The following is a 15120-nucleotide window of genomic DNA, read 5'->3' as shown; positions in this document are numbered from 1 at the left end:
ATCATTCTTCCGGCCTGCTCACCAGCGTTTTTGTTGCGGTTGTCCTCAGTATGCTTAATATTCTGGGGTGGCTCCATCACTTCGCACGTCGCTAACTGTTGTTATTCAGTCGAAAGCGCAGTATTATTGATTCTGCTTTGCGCCCTGAAAAAATTAGTGGCAAGTATCCCCGTAGTATTGTAGGTGATGAGCGTTCACTAGTCAAAATTGAGCTTTTTTTAAGTTTTAAGGCGAAAACCTTTAGATCTTTATGTTTCAAGGTCGCGTTCTAAACTGGAAGTATCACGTGACCCAAGGAAGGCCAGAGGGGACCCAAAGCATGTCCACTTCTGTATGAGACAATGATTACCCAAGGTAATTATTGAATTATTAGTGGTTGACATAAGGTGGATTAGGGAGGATTAAGGTTGGTTAGAGTGTATTAAAGAAGAGTAAGGTGGATTAAAGTGCATTACGAAGGATTAAGATGCATGAATAAAGATTTAGGTGCGTGGAGGAGAATTAAGGCGGATTAAGGCGAAGTGTTGATGAAAGGGTATTAAGACCGATTGGGGTGGATTAGGGTGCATGAACAACAATCCAATCACTAATCAATCATTACTTTGGTAATCATTAATCCTCTCTCATACGTGGCTGCACATGCTTTGGTTCGCATCCCGCCTTCCTTCGCTCACGTGATATTTTCTGTAGCTCACAACGGGACTTTGAAACAGAGGTCTAAGGCTTTCGCTTAATAAGCCACACACAAAGGGATGCGTCACAAGCAATACTAGACCAGACGCACGAAGTAAAGCATCTGATCATGTGGCAGAAAAATTGTCTGGAGTATACAACTCGCCTCAAAGCTCCCTTTAAATCAGTATACCCCGTTTATAAGGCTTTAAGAAAACCCAACCTCCTCATAAACGTTGCCTCCAGCATTATCGATGCTGTTATTAGCATTTCTCAAAATTTTCAACCCCACTGGGGCGCGCAACTGGCCCAATATAACACGCCTCCAAAGAATCCTGCGGCCCGTCCGCGGGAGCCCAGGAGGAATAGCGTGCCGTGCGCAGCCGGCGGGCGAAGAGAATCGAGGAGGAAAGCACTGTGGGGAGGAGAGTGTCACTACTTTCAAATTATCAAGGGGTTTTAGGCCGGCGCTCCGCGGAGCGCCATCGTGGGCGCCGGGGTAACTAACACGCCGGCGCACTGGCAGCCACAGGCGTGGCCTCGGCCCCGTCGTCTGCTACAGCGCGTCCACAGCCCGGAGCCGGGTTCAAATTGAAAGTGGACGACCATGTACGTTAAGATTACCCCCTTCAGTAAGGCACCGTGCCTAGTGCTGCATTTAGCACGTGAAACACTTCAACGACAGTGTGGTTGGTAAAGGCGCCGAGTAAGTGGTCGTACAGCCAGTTTTGAAGTACTTGAAAGTGGCACCCTATCTCAAAGCGCAAACTTGCCTGCCACTCAGCCGTTGCGCTGGGGTTTCTAGTTTATAAACTCAGATGTCAGTATGGCACGGCCAGAAGAGATGTAGTCGTACTGTGCAGTAGCTCATAGCGGGGTTAACAGACACACTTGATTTGTTGCTTGTCTGGGGCCTGGTGGAAACTTCTTAAACACACTTTTCCATGGTCCAGTGACACCACTGTGGCGAAATGAGAAACTGCCACGTGACGAAGCAGAATCGAACTACTCCACTCTCTTCACAGGCGCAAACTCTCCGATGTTGGCTACTTGAAAACGAGCCTACACTTCAATACACTAGCTATGATGTTGGTCGGGCCAGAATAGAGATAGTCATACTGCACAATAGCCATACACAAGGCGAGGGACACAGTTGACTTTATGAGTGGCCGCGGCCCACTGCAGACTTCAGGAACGCTGTTCCTTAGCCCCGCCTCACCAATTCGGTAAGAAGATATTACCATGGGAAGAAGTATCTAACTTCTCCGACCCTCCTCACGGGTTCAAGTTCCCACTTAGCTCACTTTCACCTGCCGCATTTTATCGTTGTCGCCTCATGGGCGCCACCATCGTTTCGATGTCAATCTATAATGTGCCAAGGCGCAGTACAGTATCTTCAGTCGCGAGCTTTCGGTCACCTACGTGACCATGGAGCGCTTTCACTAGCTTCTGGAAGGACACTTGTCGGCATGTTGACCGACGATAAGCCTCTCCCTTGTGTTCAGCTCACGCTTGTCAATGTCACCCATGAACGTCATCAATTGGCATGAATCTCCCAGTTCGCCACTAACATGCAGCGTGTCAAGGGTGAGCTAGGACATTGGAGAAGCCTATGCCCTATCCCGTGTTGCAGTGGTTGATTCCACCACAACTTCTATCAACTATAACGCCCTAGCAGAGGCAAGAGCAGCGTTCGCAGAATAGAAGTGCTCCCACAGCATCCCTTATCCCTGCGTTTCAAGCTGATCTTGCTCACGTGTGTGCCCTACTCGCTACGGTCCGACGTGCCAGCATCTCTTCTTGCCCTTTTCGTCGCCCGTAGGCTAGGACAGCCAATCTCCCACTGTCTGTTTGATATTAATGCATGACACACTGGCAGACGAACATCTCGTCACTGAGCGCTTCATTAGGCCATGTGCCGGTGCAAACGTTCATGCTTGGGCCGGGCCCGCGGTGGTGGCGTCGTAGCTTCGGCGGGGCGCAGCCCCAAGACATGTGATCAAGCCTCTGCCGCGGCCGCCACAGGGGGCGAAATTTGCCGTTCTGTGGGGGCGAAATGCAGATGCCAGTGTACTGTGCATTTCGTGCATATTAAAGAACCCCAGGACGTAAAAAATTATCCGGAGTCACCCGCTACGGCGTGTTCACGATGACGTCGTTGATCTGGCCCGCCAAACACAGGATTTAGTTGTTTTTTGTTCAACACCTGCATCGCCTTTCAAGCATTACAGAAGGGGGGTACCTACATATCTACTTCAATTGGCACTCATTGCAACACACAAGGCGCGGTAAAGTTTGCACCAACATTGTACACCAACAATATTTGACGGAAGAGCATTACACTCCCTCGTGGTCCTATGAAATATGCATAACGCAAGGTGTCACCCTTAAAAGGAAATTTATGAAGTTTCAAGGCATCGTGACTTCTGCGTCAGATCTATGATGGTAATGCAATATATTTGTTCTGTCAATGCCTGTTTTAGAATGGTAAACACTGAAATATTTGAGTCAGAGGTCCTTTCTGTCCTTTAGATCGTGCCAATGAAGAGTGCGCTTGCTTTCGGTGATACTGAGTTTTTTTCCTAATCCCTCACAACGAATGTAACTGCCCAATTCTTAATTTTTTCGAGTAAATCAACTAACTTACTCGTATAAGGATTCCACCGGATACACGCGTACTCAACTACCTAATGTACGTGAGTCAAATAGAGCCGTTCTTTGAACTGACGGTAATTGGCAAAAATTTCGACGTAGCAAGCCCAATTTTCCTGTCGCCTTCCTTCTTACCTTCTGTACATGCCTGTTTCACCTTAAATTCGCGAACATGTCATGAGAAGCCAAGAAACAAAGACACTAAGGACCACACAGAGTAAATTACTTGTACTTAATAGTTGAATTAAAGAAATGATAAATTATAGTAATTGAAAAGTAGACGAAAAAACAGCTTGCCGCAGGTGAGGAGCGATTCTACGTCTTCACATTACGAGTGCGATGCTCTACCAATTGAGCTACCGCGGCGCCAATTTCCCATCCAATTTCTGAGGCATTTATGTGTCACTACTAGAATTAACCCTGGAGGTTTTTTGCCTGCGCCGTCACTCACAACTTGGCGGCGGATGTGCGACACCCTCTCTGCCGCGGGCGTCGCGAGTGCGTTACCTTTTTTTGCGTGAAACCAACGGGTGAATTAACCCACACATACAACCTGAAGGCATCAATGTATTCGAGACACGCTTTATATAATGAACGAGAAGAAAGGGGCTTAACCGTGAGACCCATTTTTATTAGTCATGTCATAAGAAGCCAACGAACAAAGAAATCAAGGACCACACAGATTAATTGCTTGTACTGACTAATTCAATTAAATAAATGATAAATTATTGCAATTGGCAAGTAAACGAAAGAACAGCTTGCCGCAGGTGACGGGCGATCTTACGTGTTTGAAATACAGGTGCGATGCTCTACCAATTGAGCCACCGCGATGCCATTTCCCGTCCGCTGTCTGAGGTATTTGTGTGTTACTACAAGAATAAACCCTTGGAATGTTAGCCTGCGCCACCACTACCAAACCTTGCCGGCGGATGTTCAACCCTTTCTACCGCAGGCATCACGAGCACATAACATTTTTTGGGTGAAGGCAACTGGTGAATTAACCTACACATGCTACCTGAAGGCTTCAATGTAGCCGGATTCGACACCCTCCTTATGTAACGATCTAGAAGAAAAGGGCTTAACGAAGGACCCGATTTTTCATTAGTCACGTCATCAGCAGCTAACAAACACAGACATCAAGACAACACACGGTAAATTACTTCTACGTATTATTAAAATAAAGAAATAATAAATAATGGAATTCTAAAATAGATGAAAAAACATGTTCCCACAATTGAGGAGAAATCCAACATGTTTGAAATACGCGTGTGATGTTCCACCAATTGAGCTACCGAGGTGCTGTCTCCTGTCCACTTTCTGAGGTATTTATGTGCTGCTACAAGACTTAATCCTTGCAGTATTAGGCTGTGCCCCCACTACCAAACCTTTGCGGTGGATATTCAACGCTTTTCTACCGCAGGCGTCACGAGTGTCTAACATGTGTTCAGTGAAGGCAACTGGTCAATAAACCCACACATGATACCTGAAGGCATCAATGTAGCCGGATTGGAGATCCTCGTTATGTAACCAAAGAGAAGAAATGGAGTGAGCTGAGGGCACCAAATATATATATATATATATATATATATATATATATATATATATATATATATATGTATGTATGTATGTATATAACACGAACACCGCAGTCAACAGGGATATAATGCGTCATAGAACAAAATGCTGAACGAAGTTATCACCGCGAAGCTTGGGGCCTTATAAAGTAAAACTATTCCAATATGTTTTCATTCCAATCTCCTGACGTCAAACTTGTGTAACCCCTGACGCAAGCATTGGGTGGTCACCCGCGGGGTTGTCTGAACAGACTATTGAAACGCTCTCCTCGTTCATAGGAGGTCACTTTTTGTTTGCTTGAAAAACGAACAACATTAGCTATACTGAGCGGCTTGGTTTATCTAATTGGCTAACAAGAGGCACGCTCAAGTGGAAGGGGATTCGATGGAGCCGAGCCACTGCACTGAAAATCGATGACCAGATGAAGAGGGTGGTGCCAGCATCTGCGATCGGTCCGTTTTCCCTTACTTAGCTTGCGGTGGCTGGTCGAAAATTGTGGCGGCATGCTACGGAAGTAGGGCATCTTATTTATCTGCCAATGAGACATACATTCGGCGGTAAGCACCAGAGGCTTTCGTCGATGGAGGTGACGTGGATCGGCGAGTATACTTAGATTTGTAGAGAAGAACGCATTTCTGTTCTGTCCGGGATGTCCCTGGAGTTGGGTATGCAAGCAAGGAACTGAAAATTTGTCACTTCTACTTTTAAATGAAAAGCAAAGCAAAGCAAGAAGAAATGTTGCTTACATAAGAGTGCTGCTGCTGCACGAACTTCAGGAAGGCAGACATGTCGGGCCTTCCAAAATGATTTATGGCCTTTAGACCGGTGAACATACTCCTGTTAGAGACCCTCTGGAAGTGGTTCTCACAAATGTACTGTAAAAAGAAATATCAGCATTGTAAGACACATGGTTTTAGAAAAGACGCATGGAAAATGGGGATTTCTAGAAAGTGATCCTTTCTTTAGCATCTTGAGTGAAAGAAATTTCGACTGTAGTTCGGTATCCGACCAATAAAAAAAGTGCACATACCGATTTATACATTTGACGGTGACCCTCCTCACTGTGACATAGTTGCTAGCGCTAACAAGACAACGCAAATACAGATGGGATAAGACAGAGCGCTTGACTTCAACTGAAAAGCTTTGTGGCTGCTATGGCGCGACCAACTATGGCGTGCGTGATAATGAAATCATTGGTTTGCACCTAAGTTTCCAGAATTTATTAATTCATTCAACTCAGAGTTTGTGCAACACAGCAGTCGACAGGGATTGAATGCGTCTTAGAACAGAATGCTGAACGAAGTTATCACAGCGAAGCTTGGGGCCCTATAAAGTAAAATTATTTCCATATGTTTTTTATTCCAATCTCCTGACGTCAAACTTGCTTAACCGCTGACGCAAGCATTGGGTGGTCACCCGCAGGGTTGTCTGAACAGACTATTCAAACGCTCTCCTCGTTCATGGGAGGTCACTTTTCACGTTCATGGGAGGTCACCGGTTCAGAGCGTGTATGAACATGGAAGGAGCGTGGCAGAGATGGAAGGAGACGCGAGAAACTATTTCGAAGCTTTGCACCGCATCGATTGTGGACAATGGCCTCAGAAACACCCTGGCCTGTACCACAGAGGCTCTTGACAGCCGTAATTATCCATGACCCCCCACAAAAGCACTGCATAAATTGCAGCGCTTACCTCTCAGCTATAGTGCTAGTCTAGAGAAAAGCTAGATAGAATGGCGGAGAGGACGGGGGAAAGGAGGCAGAGAAGAGGTACAACCGACCTAGTGGCGAAACGAGTCAATGACAGCTTTGCCAGTTTTCGCTCGCCGTTACACTGTCCGTGGGCGGGGGCAGGGCGATAGGGGAAAAAAATTACGTGAGAAGGCAAGGAAACGCCCCAACTACAGACAAAAGGCGGTTAAGGACAAACTGGATAAATTGAGTTATAGTACGGTACGCTACGTTTCTGCTATTTATCAAAAATAATCACCATGCGAATATGTCAAGCGGAGAACTTACGCAGGCGTGCAGAACCAGAGGGGAATTAATTAAAGCACACCGCAGGTTCTAGGCAACACTACGAATGAGGTCCCACGTCAAATCAGCACTTCTGTGCCCACCGTGGTAGCTTTGTGGCTATGTCATTGCTCGAGCTCGCAGCTTTGATCCGAACCGCAACAGTCGCATTTCGACAGGGGCGAAATGAAAAGAACCGTCAAGCACTTAGATTTAGGGATGCGTTAAAGAACGTTAAAGAACACTACGGTTCCACACTTTATCTGGAGTCTGCCACTACGGCATGCCTCATAATTTGATGGTCGTTTTGGAACGCACAGCCCTATAATCCAATTCAAGTGTCACACTTCTGTAGCGATGGGATGTGCCACACGAGGCAATGACAATGCTGAACCCTTTCAGAGAATATGACTTATGGCGCACAACCACGCCTCAATTAATCAACTCTCCCTGTTTGTTCTGTATACTACGCAGGCAAACAGCAGTGGTGCACACAATGAAATCTGTACCATCAACTGACTACGCTCGTGTTGGATGAAAGTTAAAGAAATAAACATTGGCCTTCAACATAACCGCTAATTCATATCAATCAAAGCAAACAGCACAGAAAACTTCGCCTACATCTGTTCCCACAGTGCGTGGGATCTGCATAATGTTTCGCCTCTGTATCAGCTTCATCTTTTGGTCCGTTGAGTTGATTGCTTAGTCGCCTTAATATGTGAGAAACAGGCTACAAATTGTAAAATGATATCTGTGAAGGCGATGCAGAACTTTTTGGTAAATGAAGAAAAAATGACTTTAGTAATTTTCTTTCTATGAGAGCAAAAGAATACCAGAAATTGTAGCTCATCTGTGCACGTATTTACCAACTACCAGTGACGTCAACACGATCATTATGGTTCATTGGCATCGGCTTTCAAATGGGGTGGGAGAAAATGGTCACCTAGCTTACTTGAGTTACTCAGGTATGCTATCAATGCTTTTCCTTCTAGCATTCTTGTGTAGATATCCTTATTCTTCTTTGACTGCTTTGTACCACTGGATATGCCTGTAATGGATCCCGTTGTATCAGTCTCTTCCCTGTTTCTTCCCCGCCAATATCCTTAACCTCACTTTCTTATCCTGACTGCTGACCAGCTGATACTAATGTGTGCTTTAAATCCAGGCGCTTCTGGAAGTTGCACGTTACGTACTTGTCCCTCCGTGTGAATCGCTTCGCATTTCATAACACTGTGATTAGTGGTCTCGGGATTATCGCTGCGGCATACACATGCCTAATCTAGTTGCGAATATTTGCTCCAGTGTTGTTCTTGTCCTTAAGCAACCGCCTCGAGCCTCAAATAGCAAGGCACGTCCCTTCATGTTATCATACAGACTTTCTCTTCTCATTTACTTTTTCTTACTCTGGTAAATGGTCTCTTCCGTTTTCATTCTTTGCATCCAATTCGTTGTCTCTGTTTCGCTTCCTGATTACCCCTGGTTCTCTATCTACACATTTATTACCCTGTACTTGGTTCTAACTTTCTTGAACTCTTCCTCCATTCTGTGTCTACGCTTTTTAGCTACAGATACTTGTACACGTTAGCCACCTATATATTTCACTTCATGTTCCTGGGTCTTTCTTGAAAACTTATTTTGCTCTGCGCTCCTCCGACTTTAAACGAGGCCCAGCCCATTTCCCCCTGCACTGCCACACTTGTGGTTTTTCCGTCGGTTCCCAACGCCAACCGGCCCAACTGTCTTTGATTAACTTCGAACCCGGGACAATATATCCGCTTTTAGGAACAGAGTGACATTTGTGAACGTCAGCGCTGGCACCATCATTCCTTTATAGATTACCTGCACCACCTCAAATTAACAGTGGCTCCAAAGTGACCATTGTTTCATGTTTGCTGCATTGCGATTCGCTTTTGCTTACGGATGACCTTGGATGGTGCTGGTGTAAGTCTCTCCTTCGTTTATGTATACGCCGAAGTTTGTATACCCTTGACCATGGGTATGACTTGCTGTTGAATCGACACTTTGCATCTTCCTTAAAGATAATCATTGCGATTTATTAGTGCTAACTTTTAGGCCTAGGATTGTCGTTGGTTGCCATACATATTGGCCAGTGTCTGTAGTTCTGTGGAATTGTCCGCTAGCAGCACAATGCCGTGTGCATACATCAGTGCGGGGACCTTCTGTTGCACCGCTTGTTTATTACGCGTGCATGCTAAATCAAGGGCTAATTAACTGTTTCCCAGCTGCCTTTCTACGCCCTTAACATAAAACGTAAACAACAGCATCAGTGAGCCAACGTAGTGGCTCTTTTGGTTCTATCACGCGAACAAACTATTTCAGTGACCGACAAAGCTGTCGACAATACATAGCTGTCGGCGTAAAGACGTTAGCTACAGCAAAATCATCAATGTATTCCCCGTGTTTATTCTTCGACGAGACAATTGATGCAACTCAAAAACGAGTCAAAGTTAAAGCAGCCTGTAGAAGAAGAGCACAGGAAGCAAAAACAAACACAACAGGCCGGGCCCTCAAGATGAACGGACTCGCCCAGATCACGTTGTTGAAAGTGAATAACGTCTCTGATTCGCTGTGGTCGAGCATGGTTTCACACGACGTGAGCATTAAGAATGCTGTAGCCGTCTGCGTGTCTGGGGCTGTCACGTTGGCTAAGTTACACTATGTATACGGCTTTGACTTCACCGCCCTTGGAATTCTCGAACAAACTTACCAGCATAGTGGTCCTCAGGTCAAACTTATGGAAAAACTGTGTTATAAAGATATGGATTTCCAGAACATTTGTCACGTCCTTCCTTTCTACATCCCTGAGAACGTCGATGAACCACTCGAAGTGCCGATGCGAGGGACATATCCACATGAAGTATACCTGCAAAAAATGAAACAACATGTTGAGCGTCACTTTTAATATTCGGTAAAGAGGATGAAGGCGAAAGCCGGCATCCTCACGAAATAACTAATTCAATTCATCATCATCACTATCATTATCATCAGCAGTAGCCTGACTACGCCCACAGCAGGGCAAAGGCCTCTCCCGTACTTCTCCAACTACCATGGTCATGTGCTAATTGTGGCCTTGTTGTCCCTGCAAACTTCTTAATCCCATCCGCCCACCTGTCTTCCTGCCGCTCCCTGTTCCCTTCTCTCGGAATCCAGTGATAACCCTTAATGAACATCGGTTATCTCACCTTCTCACTACAACTTCTGCCCACACCCATTTATTTTTCTTGATTTCAACTAAGATGTCATTAGCTCGCGTTTCTTCCCTGACCCAATCTGCTCTTTTCTTATCCGTTAATGTTACACCCATCATTCTTCTTTCCATACCTCCTTGCGTCATCCTAAATTTAAGTAGAGCTCTTTTCATAAGCCTCCAGGTTTCTGCCTCATAGGTGAGTACTGGTAAGACACAGCTGTTATACACTTTTTTTAGGGATAATGGCAACCTGCTGTTCATGATCTGTGAATGCCTACCAAATGCACCCCAGCCCATTCTTATTCTTCTGATTATTTCAGTCTCATGATCCGGATCCGCAGTCACATCCTGCCCTAAGTAGATGTATTCCCTTACGACTTCCAGTGCGTCGCTGCCTATTGTAAATTGCTGTTCTCTTCCGAGACTGTTAAGCATTACTTTAGTTTTCTGCAGAATAATTTTTAGACCCACTCTTCTGCTTTGCCTCTCCAGGTCAGTGAGCATGCATTGCAATTGGTCCCCTGAGTTACTAAGCAAGGCAATATCATCAGCGAATCGCAAGTTACTAAGGTACTCTCCATTAACTTTTATCCCCAATTCTTCCCAATCCAGGTCTCTGAATACCTCCTGTAAACATGCTGTGAATAACATTGGAGAGATTGTATCTCCCTGCCTGACGCCTTTCTTTATTGGGATTTTGTTGCTTTCTTTGTGGAGGACTACGGTGGCTGTGGAGCCGCTATAGATATCTTCCAGTATTTTTACATATGGATCATCTACACCCTGATTCCGTAATGCCTCCATGACTGCTGAGGTTTCGACTGAATCAAACGCTTTTCGTAATCAATGAAAGCTATATATAAGGGTTGGTTATATTCCACACATTTCTCTATCACCTGACTGATAATGTGAATATGGTCTATCGTTGAGTAGCCTTTACGAAGTCCTGCCTGGTCCTTTGGTTGACAGATGTCTAAGGTGTTCCTGATTCTATTTGCGATTACCTTAGTAAGTACTTTGTAGGCACCGGAGAGTAAGCTGATCGGTCTATAATTTTCAAGTTGTTTCAAAATTCCGGTATGCTTGAGGTCATGAGGCATTGCGTATACAGGGTGGCCAGTTTTTCTAGAAAAATCTGCCCACCATCCTTCAATAAATCTGGTGTTGCCTGATCCTCCCCAGCTGCCTTCCCCCTTTGCATAGCTCCCAAAGGTTCCTTGACTTCTTACGGCGTTACTTGTGGGATGTCAAATTCGTCTACACTATTCCCTCTTTAATTATCGTAATAGGTGCCATTGATACTCTATAAATATCTACAGAACTCCTCAGCCACTTGAACTATCTCCTCCAACTTAGAAATAATATTGCCCGCTTTGTCTCTTAACGCATACATCTGATTCTTGCCCTATTCCTAGGTTCTTCTGTATATGCTTCTTTTCTCCTCCTAACCTCACTGAGCCCTATTATATCCCATTTATTTTCCGCTAATTCCTCCAATAGCACTTCTAGACTCGCTTCACTAGATAACGTTCTAGCGGTAAAGGTTGCCAGGTTCAGATTTCAATGGCGGCCTGTACGGACGCAGATATTCTTAGCACCCTCTGCTGCGGCGCAGGTCGGACCACCACGGTGGTCAGCTGCTTCGCAGCTGCTGGGGACTGGGGGCCGGAGTTTTATTGTTGTATTCATATGCACTCTTAAAATTTTCACGCCCTTATGGTTGTAATACGGGTGTAACTGCCTTTCCACTTTTGCAAACACCTTTGGAACACCCTTCCTAACGGAAAAGGCTATTCAATAAGAAAGACACCCTTCGTACACCCTTGGCCAGTTTTTCTAATTTACACCCTAGCTTTACGAGAGTAAGTGAACAACCTTACAGTATATGATAAATGAACATGAGCAGCTTATGCTTTGATATTACTTAGATGAAATGCGTGCAACTTGCACTTGCATCAGGTAGCTGGATCGATGAGATCTTGGCATCTAGGAAGCTGCGCACTGACTGCAAACAGCAGTGAAAAATGAAGTTTCCCACGATTGTTGATTTCGAACGGATGACACTAACTCGCCGACTTTGCATAGCGAGATATCTGCGAAAAGATTCGCATGATCAATGGCAAAGTGTTTGCAATTCTATTAGTCAGTACTTAAAGGTGTGCAAGGAGTTAGACTGGGAACGGTTATATGGGTGAGGGCTAACGGTAAACAGATCACGAACTTACGGTTTGTAGATTGCGTCGGCGTACTCAGCAACGCTGCAGACTATATTGCACAAACGTTTGAGGACCATAGCGAAGAAAATGTAAGAGTCTGATTGAAGGTAAGTATGAAGAAGAAAAAAGTAATCTTCCGCAGTCTGCCAAGAGAACGAAATGTCACGATTATCACTCAGCCTCTAGAACCTGCGCAGAAATACGTTTATTTAGGTTAATTATTTGCAGGGGCCTCCCATCAAAAAATTAACAAACATAAAAAAATTAGTTGGAGAGCTTACGGCAGGCATTACTAAATCATGACCATGGAGCTTACTGCTAATCATTGCTTTCTACCGTTACTAACATATGGGGCCGAAACTTGGAGGTTACCAAAGAAGCTTGGGATGACGTTAAGGACCGCGCAACGAGCGATGCAATGAAAAATGTTAGGCGTGACGATAATAGACGAGAAGACAGCGATGTGGATTAGAGAGCGAACGGGGATAGCTGATATTGTGGTTGACATTAAAGGTAAGAAGTCGTGCTGGGCAAACCATGCGATGCGTAAGGGAGAGAACCGCTGGTCTATTGGAGTAAAAGAATGGGTGCTAAGGAAAGGGAAGCACAGTCAAGGACGACAGGGAATAAGGTGGGTGTGATGGAATTAGAATATTTGAAGACACGTGGAACAAGTTAGCACAAGACAGGGGTATTGGAGATCAATGGACAAGCTTTCGTCGTGTGATGGGCATCAAAATAGGCTGGTCATGACGATGATGTCACGTCATCCATGCCTGCTTCGTGGCATGTCATTCATGTTATATCATGCACGCGTGTCACACACGTTCTGATAGCTTGATTTGCGTCGACTGCGGGGGGGGGGTGAGGATGAGGAAGGGCGTAGCGAAGGGGGCACGCCGGGCATTTGTAACGCTTACTAAAAGTAAAATGTTTGATACTATGGCACTGGCTCAGCTCCTTCCCCCTCCACGCTTAATTGGGACGCCCCTCCCTCTCACGCAAAAAATATTCTGGCTACGCCACAGTGGGGAGGGGGTGTAAGGTTGCGCTAGACCCCTCCCCCTAACTTGGCAACGGAAGCGGGGGAGGGGAGCTGCAGCCGGGCCGCAAACCTTAGGCAGCCCAATTACTGGCTGCATGTCATTTTAAAAAAGGACGTGAATACTGCTCTAATATTAGAGCAGTATTCACGTCCTTTTGACATATGTCATTACACAGTAGGATTCATGGCGGTTCTAGGGCATGCCACAATAAAAGAAAAGCTACATACAGCCATCAGCAAATCTTAGCTTGAGCATGTCTTCGGGAGCTGGTCAAGAATCTCATAAAAAGAAAAGATTCCCACCCCTCTTACATGCATTGCCAGCTCTGAATCACCACCGACTGCACCTAGTACCCAAAAAAGAAGCCATGACGGCCAGCGTTGTCGACCGTAACCTTCAAGAGCTGGTCTCGATGGCGGTCCGCACTGCCAGCGCCCTCGTAGCGGAGGAGACAGCCATTGCCTTGGCCATCACCTCTAGTTGGACCAACGAGTACGTCACAATTATTACCGACTCCCAGGCGCAGCTTGCCGTTGCTACGCGAGAGGCAGAATATCGTCAATCGCCCACCGACTCCTCAACCAAGCCTCCCAATTGTCGGACGTTGAAATCGTATGGACTCCAGGGCACGAGTCCCTCCGTGGAAATCAGCGTGCGCACGCTGTAGCCCGAGCTCATGCCTCCCGGGCCCCACAAGAGAGGGAAACGGCCGCATCTATGGAACCCGTACCTTTTCAATACAACGCCATACTACAACATCACAGATTGAACAGACGACAATACCCACCTCCACACAAGACCCTCTCACGTGAAGACGCCGTAACATGGCGGCGATTACAAACCAATACATACCCCCGTTTAAGCGGACTACATGCAATACACCCTACACTATACTCATACAAATGTCCCCTATGTAACGACTGCGCCTCCCTATATCACACCACATAGGCGTGCCCTAACGTCAAGGCAGCCCCGCAAATACCCATCCCCACACCCGAGCAGTGGAAGGCCGTGCTGACTAGTTCTGACCCTCGTAACCAGCAGCAACTGGTGCGGTGAGCCCGGGAGACAGCAAGAGTCGCAGGAGCCCTGGACTAAGGGCACCTCCCACACAAGCAGGCAGGCACCTGCTCGTTCTTTCCTTTTCTTTTAAATAAATGTTTTTCCTCCTCCTCCTTTCCGAAAAAAAGCACACAGAAACTCCTTTGGGAGTTTTCTAAGTATGCGCAAGCATTGTGACGCTGGATCATCTACACGCAGTTTAATGTCGTTATCAATGTTATGAGACTCGATCAGACGAGTATAAGCGACAGAGCTGCGGCGACATGCGCTGCTCTGGTCGGCGGCGCAAAGTGAATGACGTAAGCAAAGTACTGCAGATGGTGGGGCCAGGTGCGCTGATGACGTTCCGTTCATTCTGAGCCGTTATCGCTCTTTAGCGCTTCACTCATACGCGTTGAACCATTGTCAACCGTTCTCCGGCGGCGTGCGGAAAGAGTGTGCCCACTGCTGAAAACTTCACGCGCTGTGTTCTCACCGTTTCCTTCGCTTTGAAAACACACGCGCGTACACCTATCTTGAAAGTGATCTGCGAAAAGTGCATAGTGCGGCATGTGCTGAGAGCTCCGTGAGCGCTGTGTTGTCGCTGCTTCGGTCGCGTTGAAGCGAGAGCTAACAGGAAGGTGAATCGAGGAGGCCCTCGAGAATGTGCGTGCCAAAAAATTGCCCACTCTG

General features: G+C 46.2%; 1 protein-coding gene across 3 annotated transcripts in view; it reads right to left on the bottom strand.

Moving 5' to 3' along the window:
• The window catches only part of Duox (dual oxidase), a 448965-nt gene that overhangs the window by 23665 nt on the left and 410180 nt on the right, over positions 1-15120 (bottom strand). For all 3 annotated transcript variants that reach the window (XM_065437132.1, XM_065437133.1, XM_065437135.1), the window contains 2 exons: positions 9642-9797; positions 5646-5774 (listed from right to left, as the gene is read on the bottom strand). In XM_065437132.1, the coding sequence (XP_065293204.1) occupies positions 5646-5774; positions 9642-9797 (285 nt within the window). The remainder of the gene's footprint in view (positions 1-5645; positions 5775-9641; positions 9798-15120) is intronic.

Source organism: Dermacentor albipictus, chromosome 1 (assembly GCF_038994185.2).
Source record: "Dermacentor albipictus isolate Rhodes 1998 colony chromosome 1, USDA_Dalb.pri_finalv2, whole genome shotgun sequence".
Classification (NCBI taxonomy): Eukaryota; Metazoa; Arthropoda; class Arachnida; order Ixodida; family Ixodidae; genus Dermacentor; species Dermacentor albipictus.
Note: the sequence above shows the minus strand (reverse complement) of the source record. Positions and strands in the feature narration are given on the sequence as shown.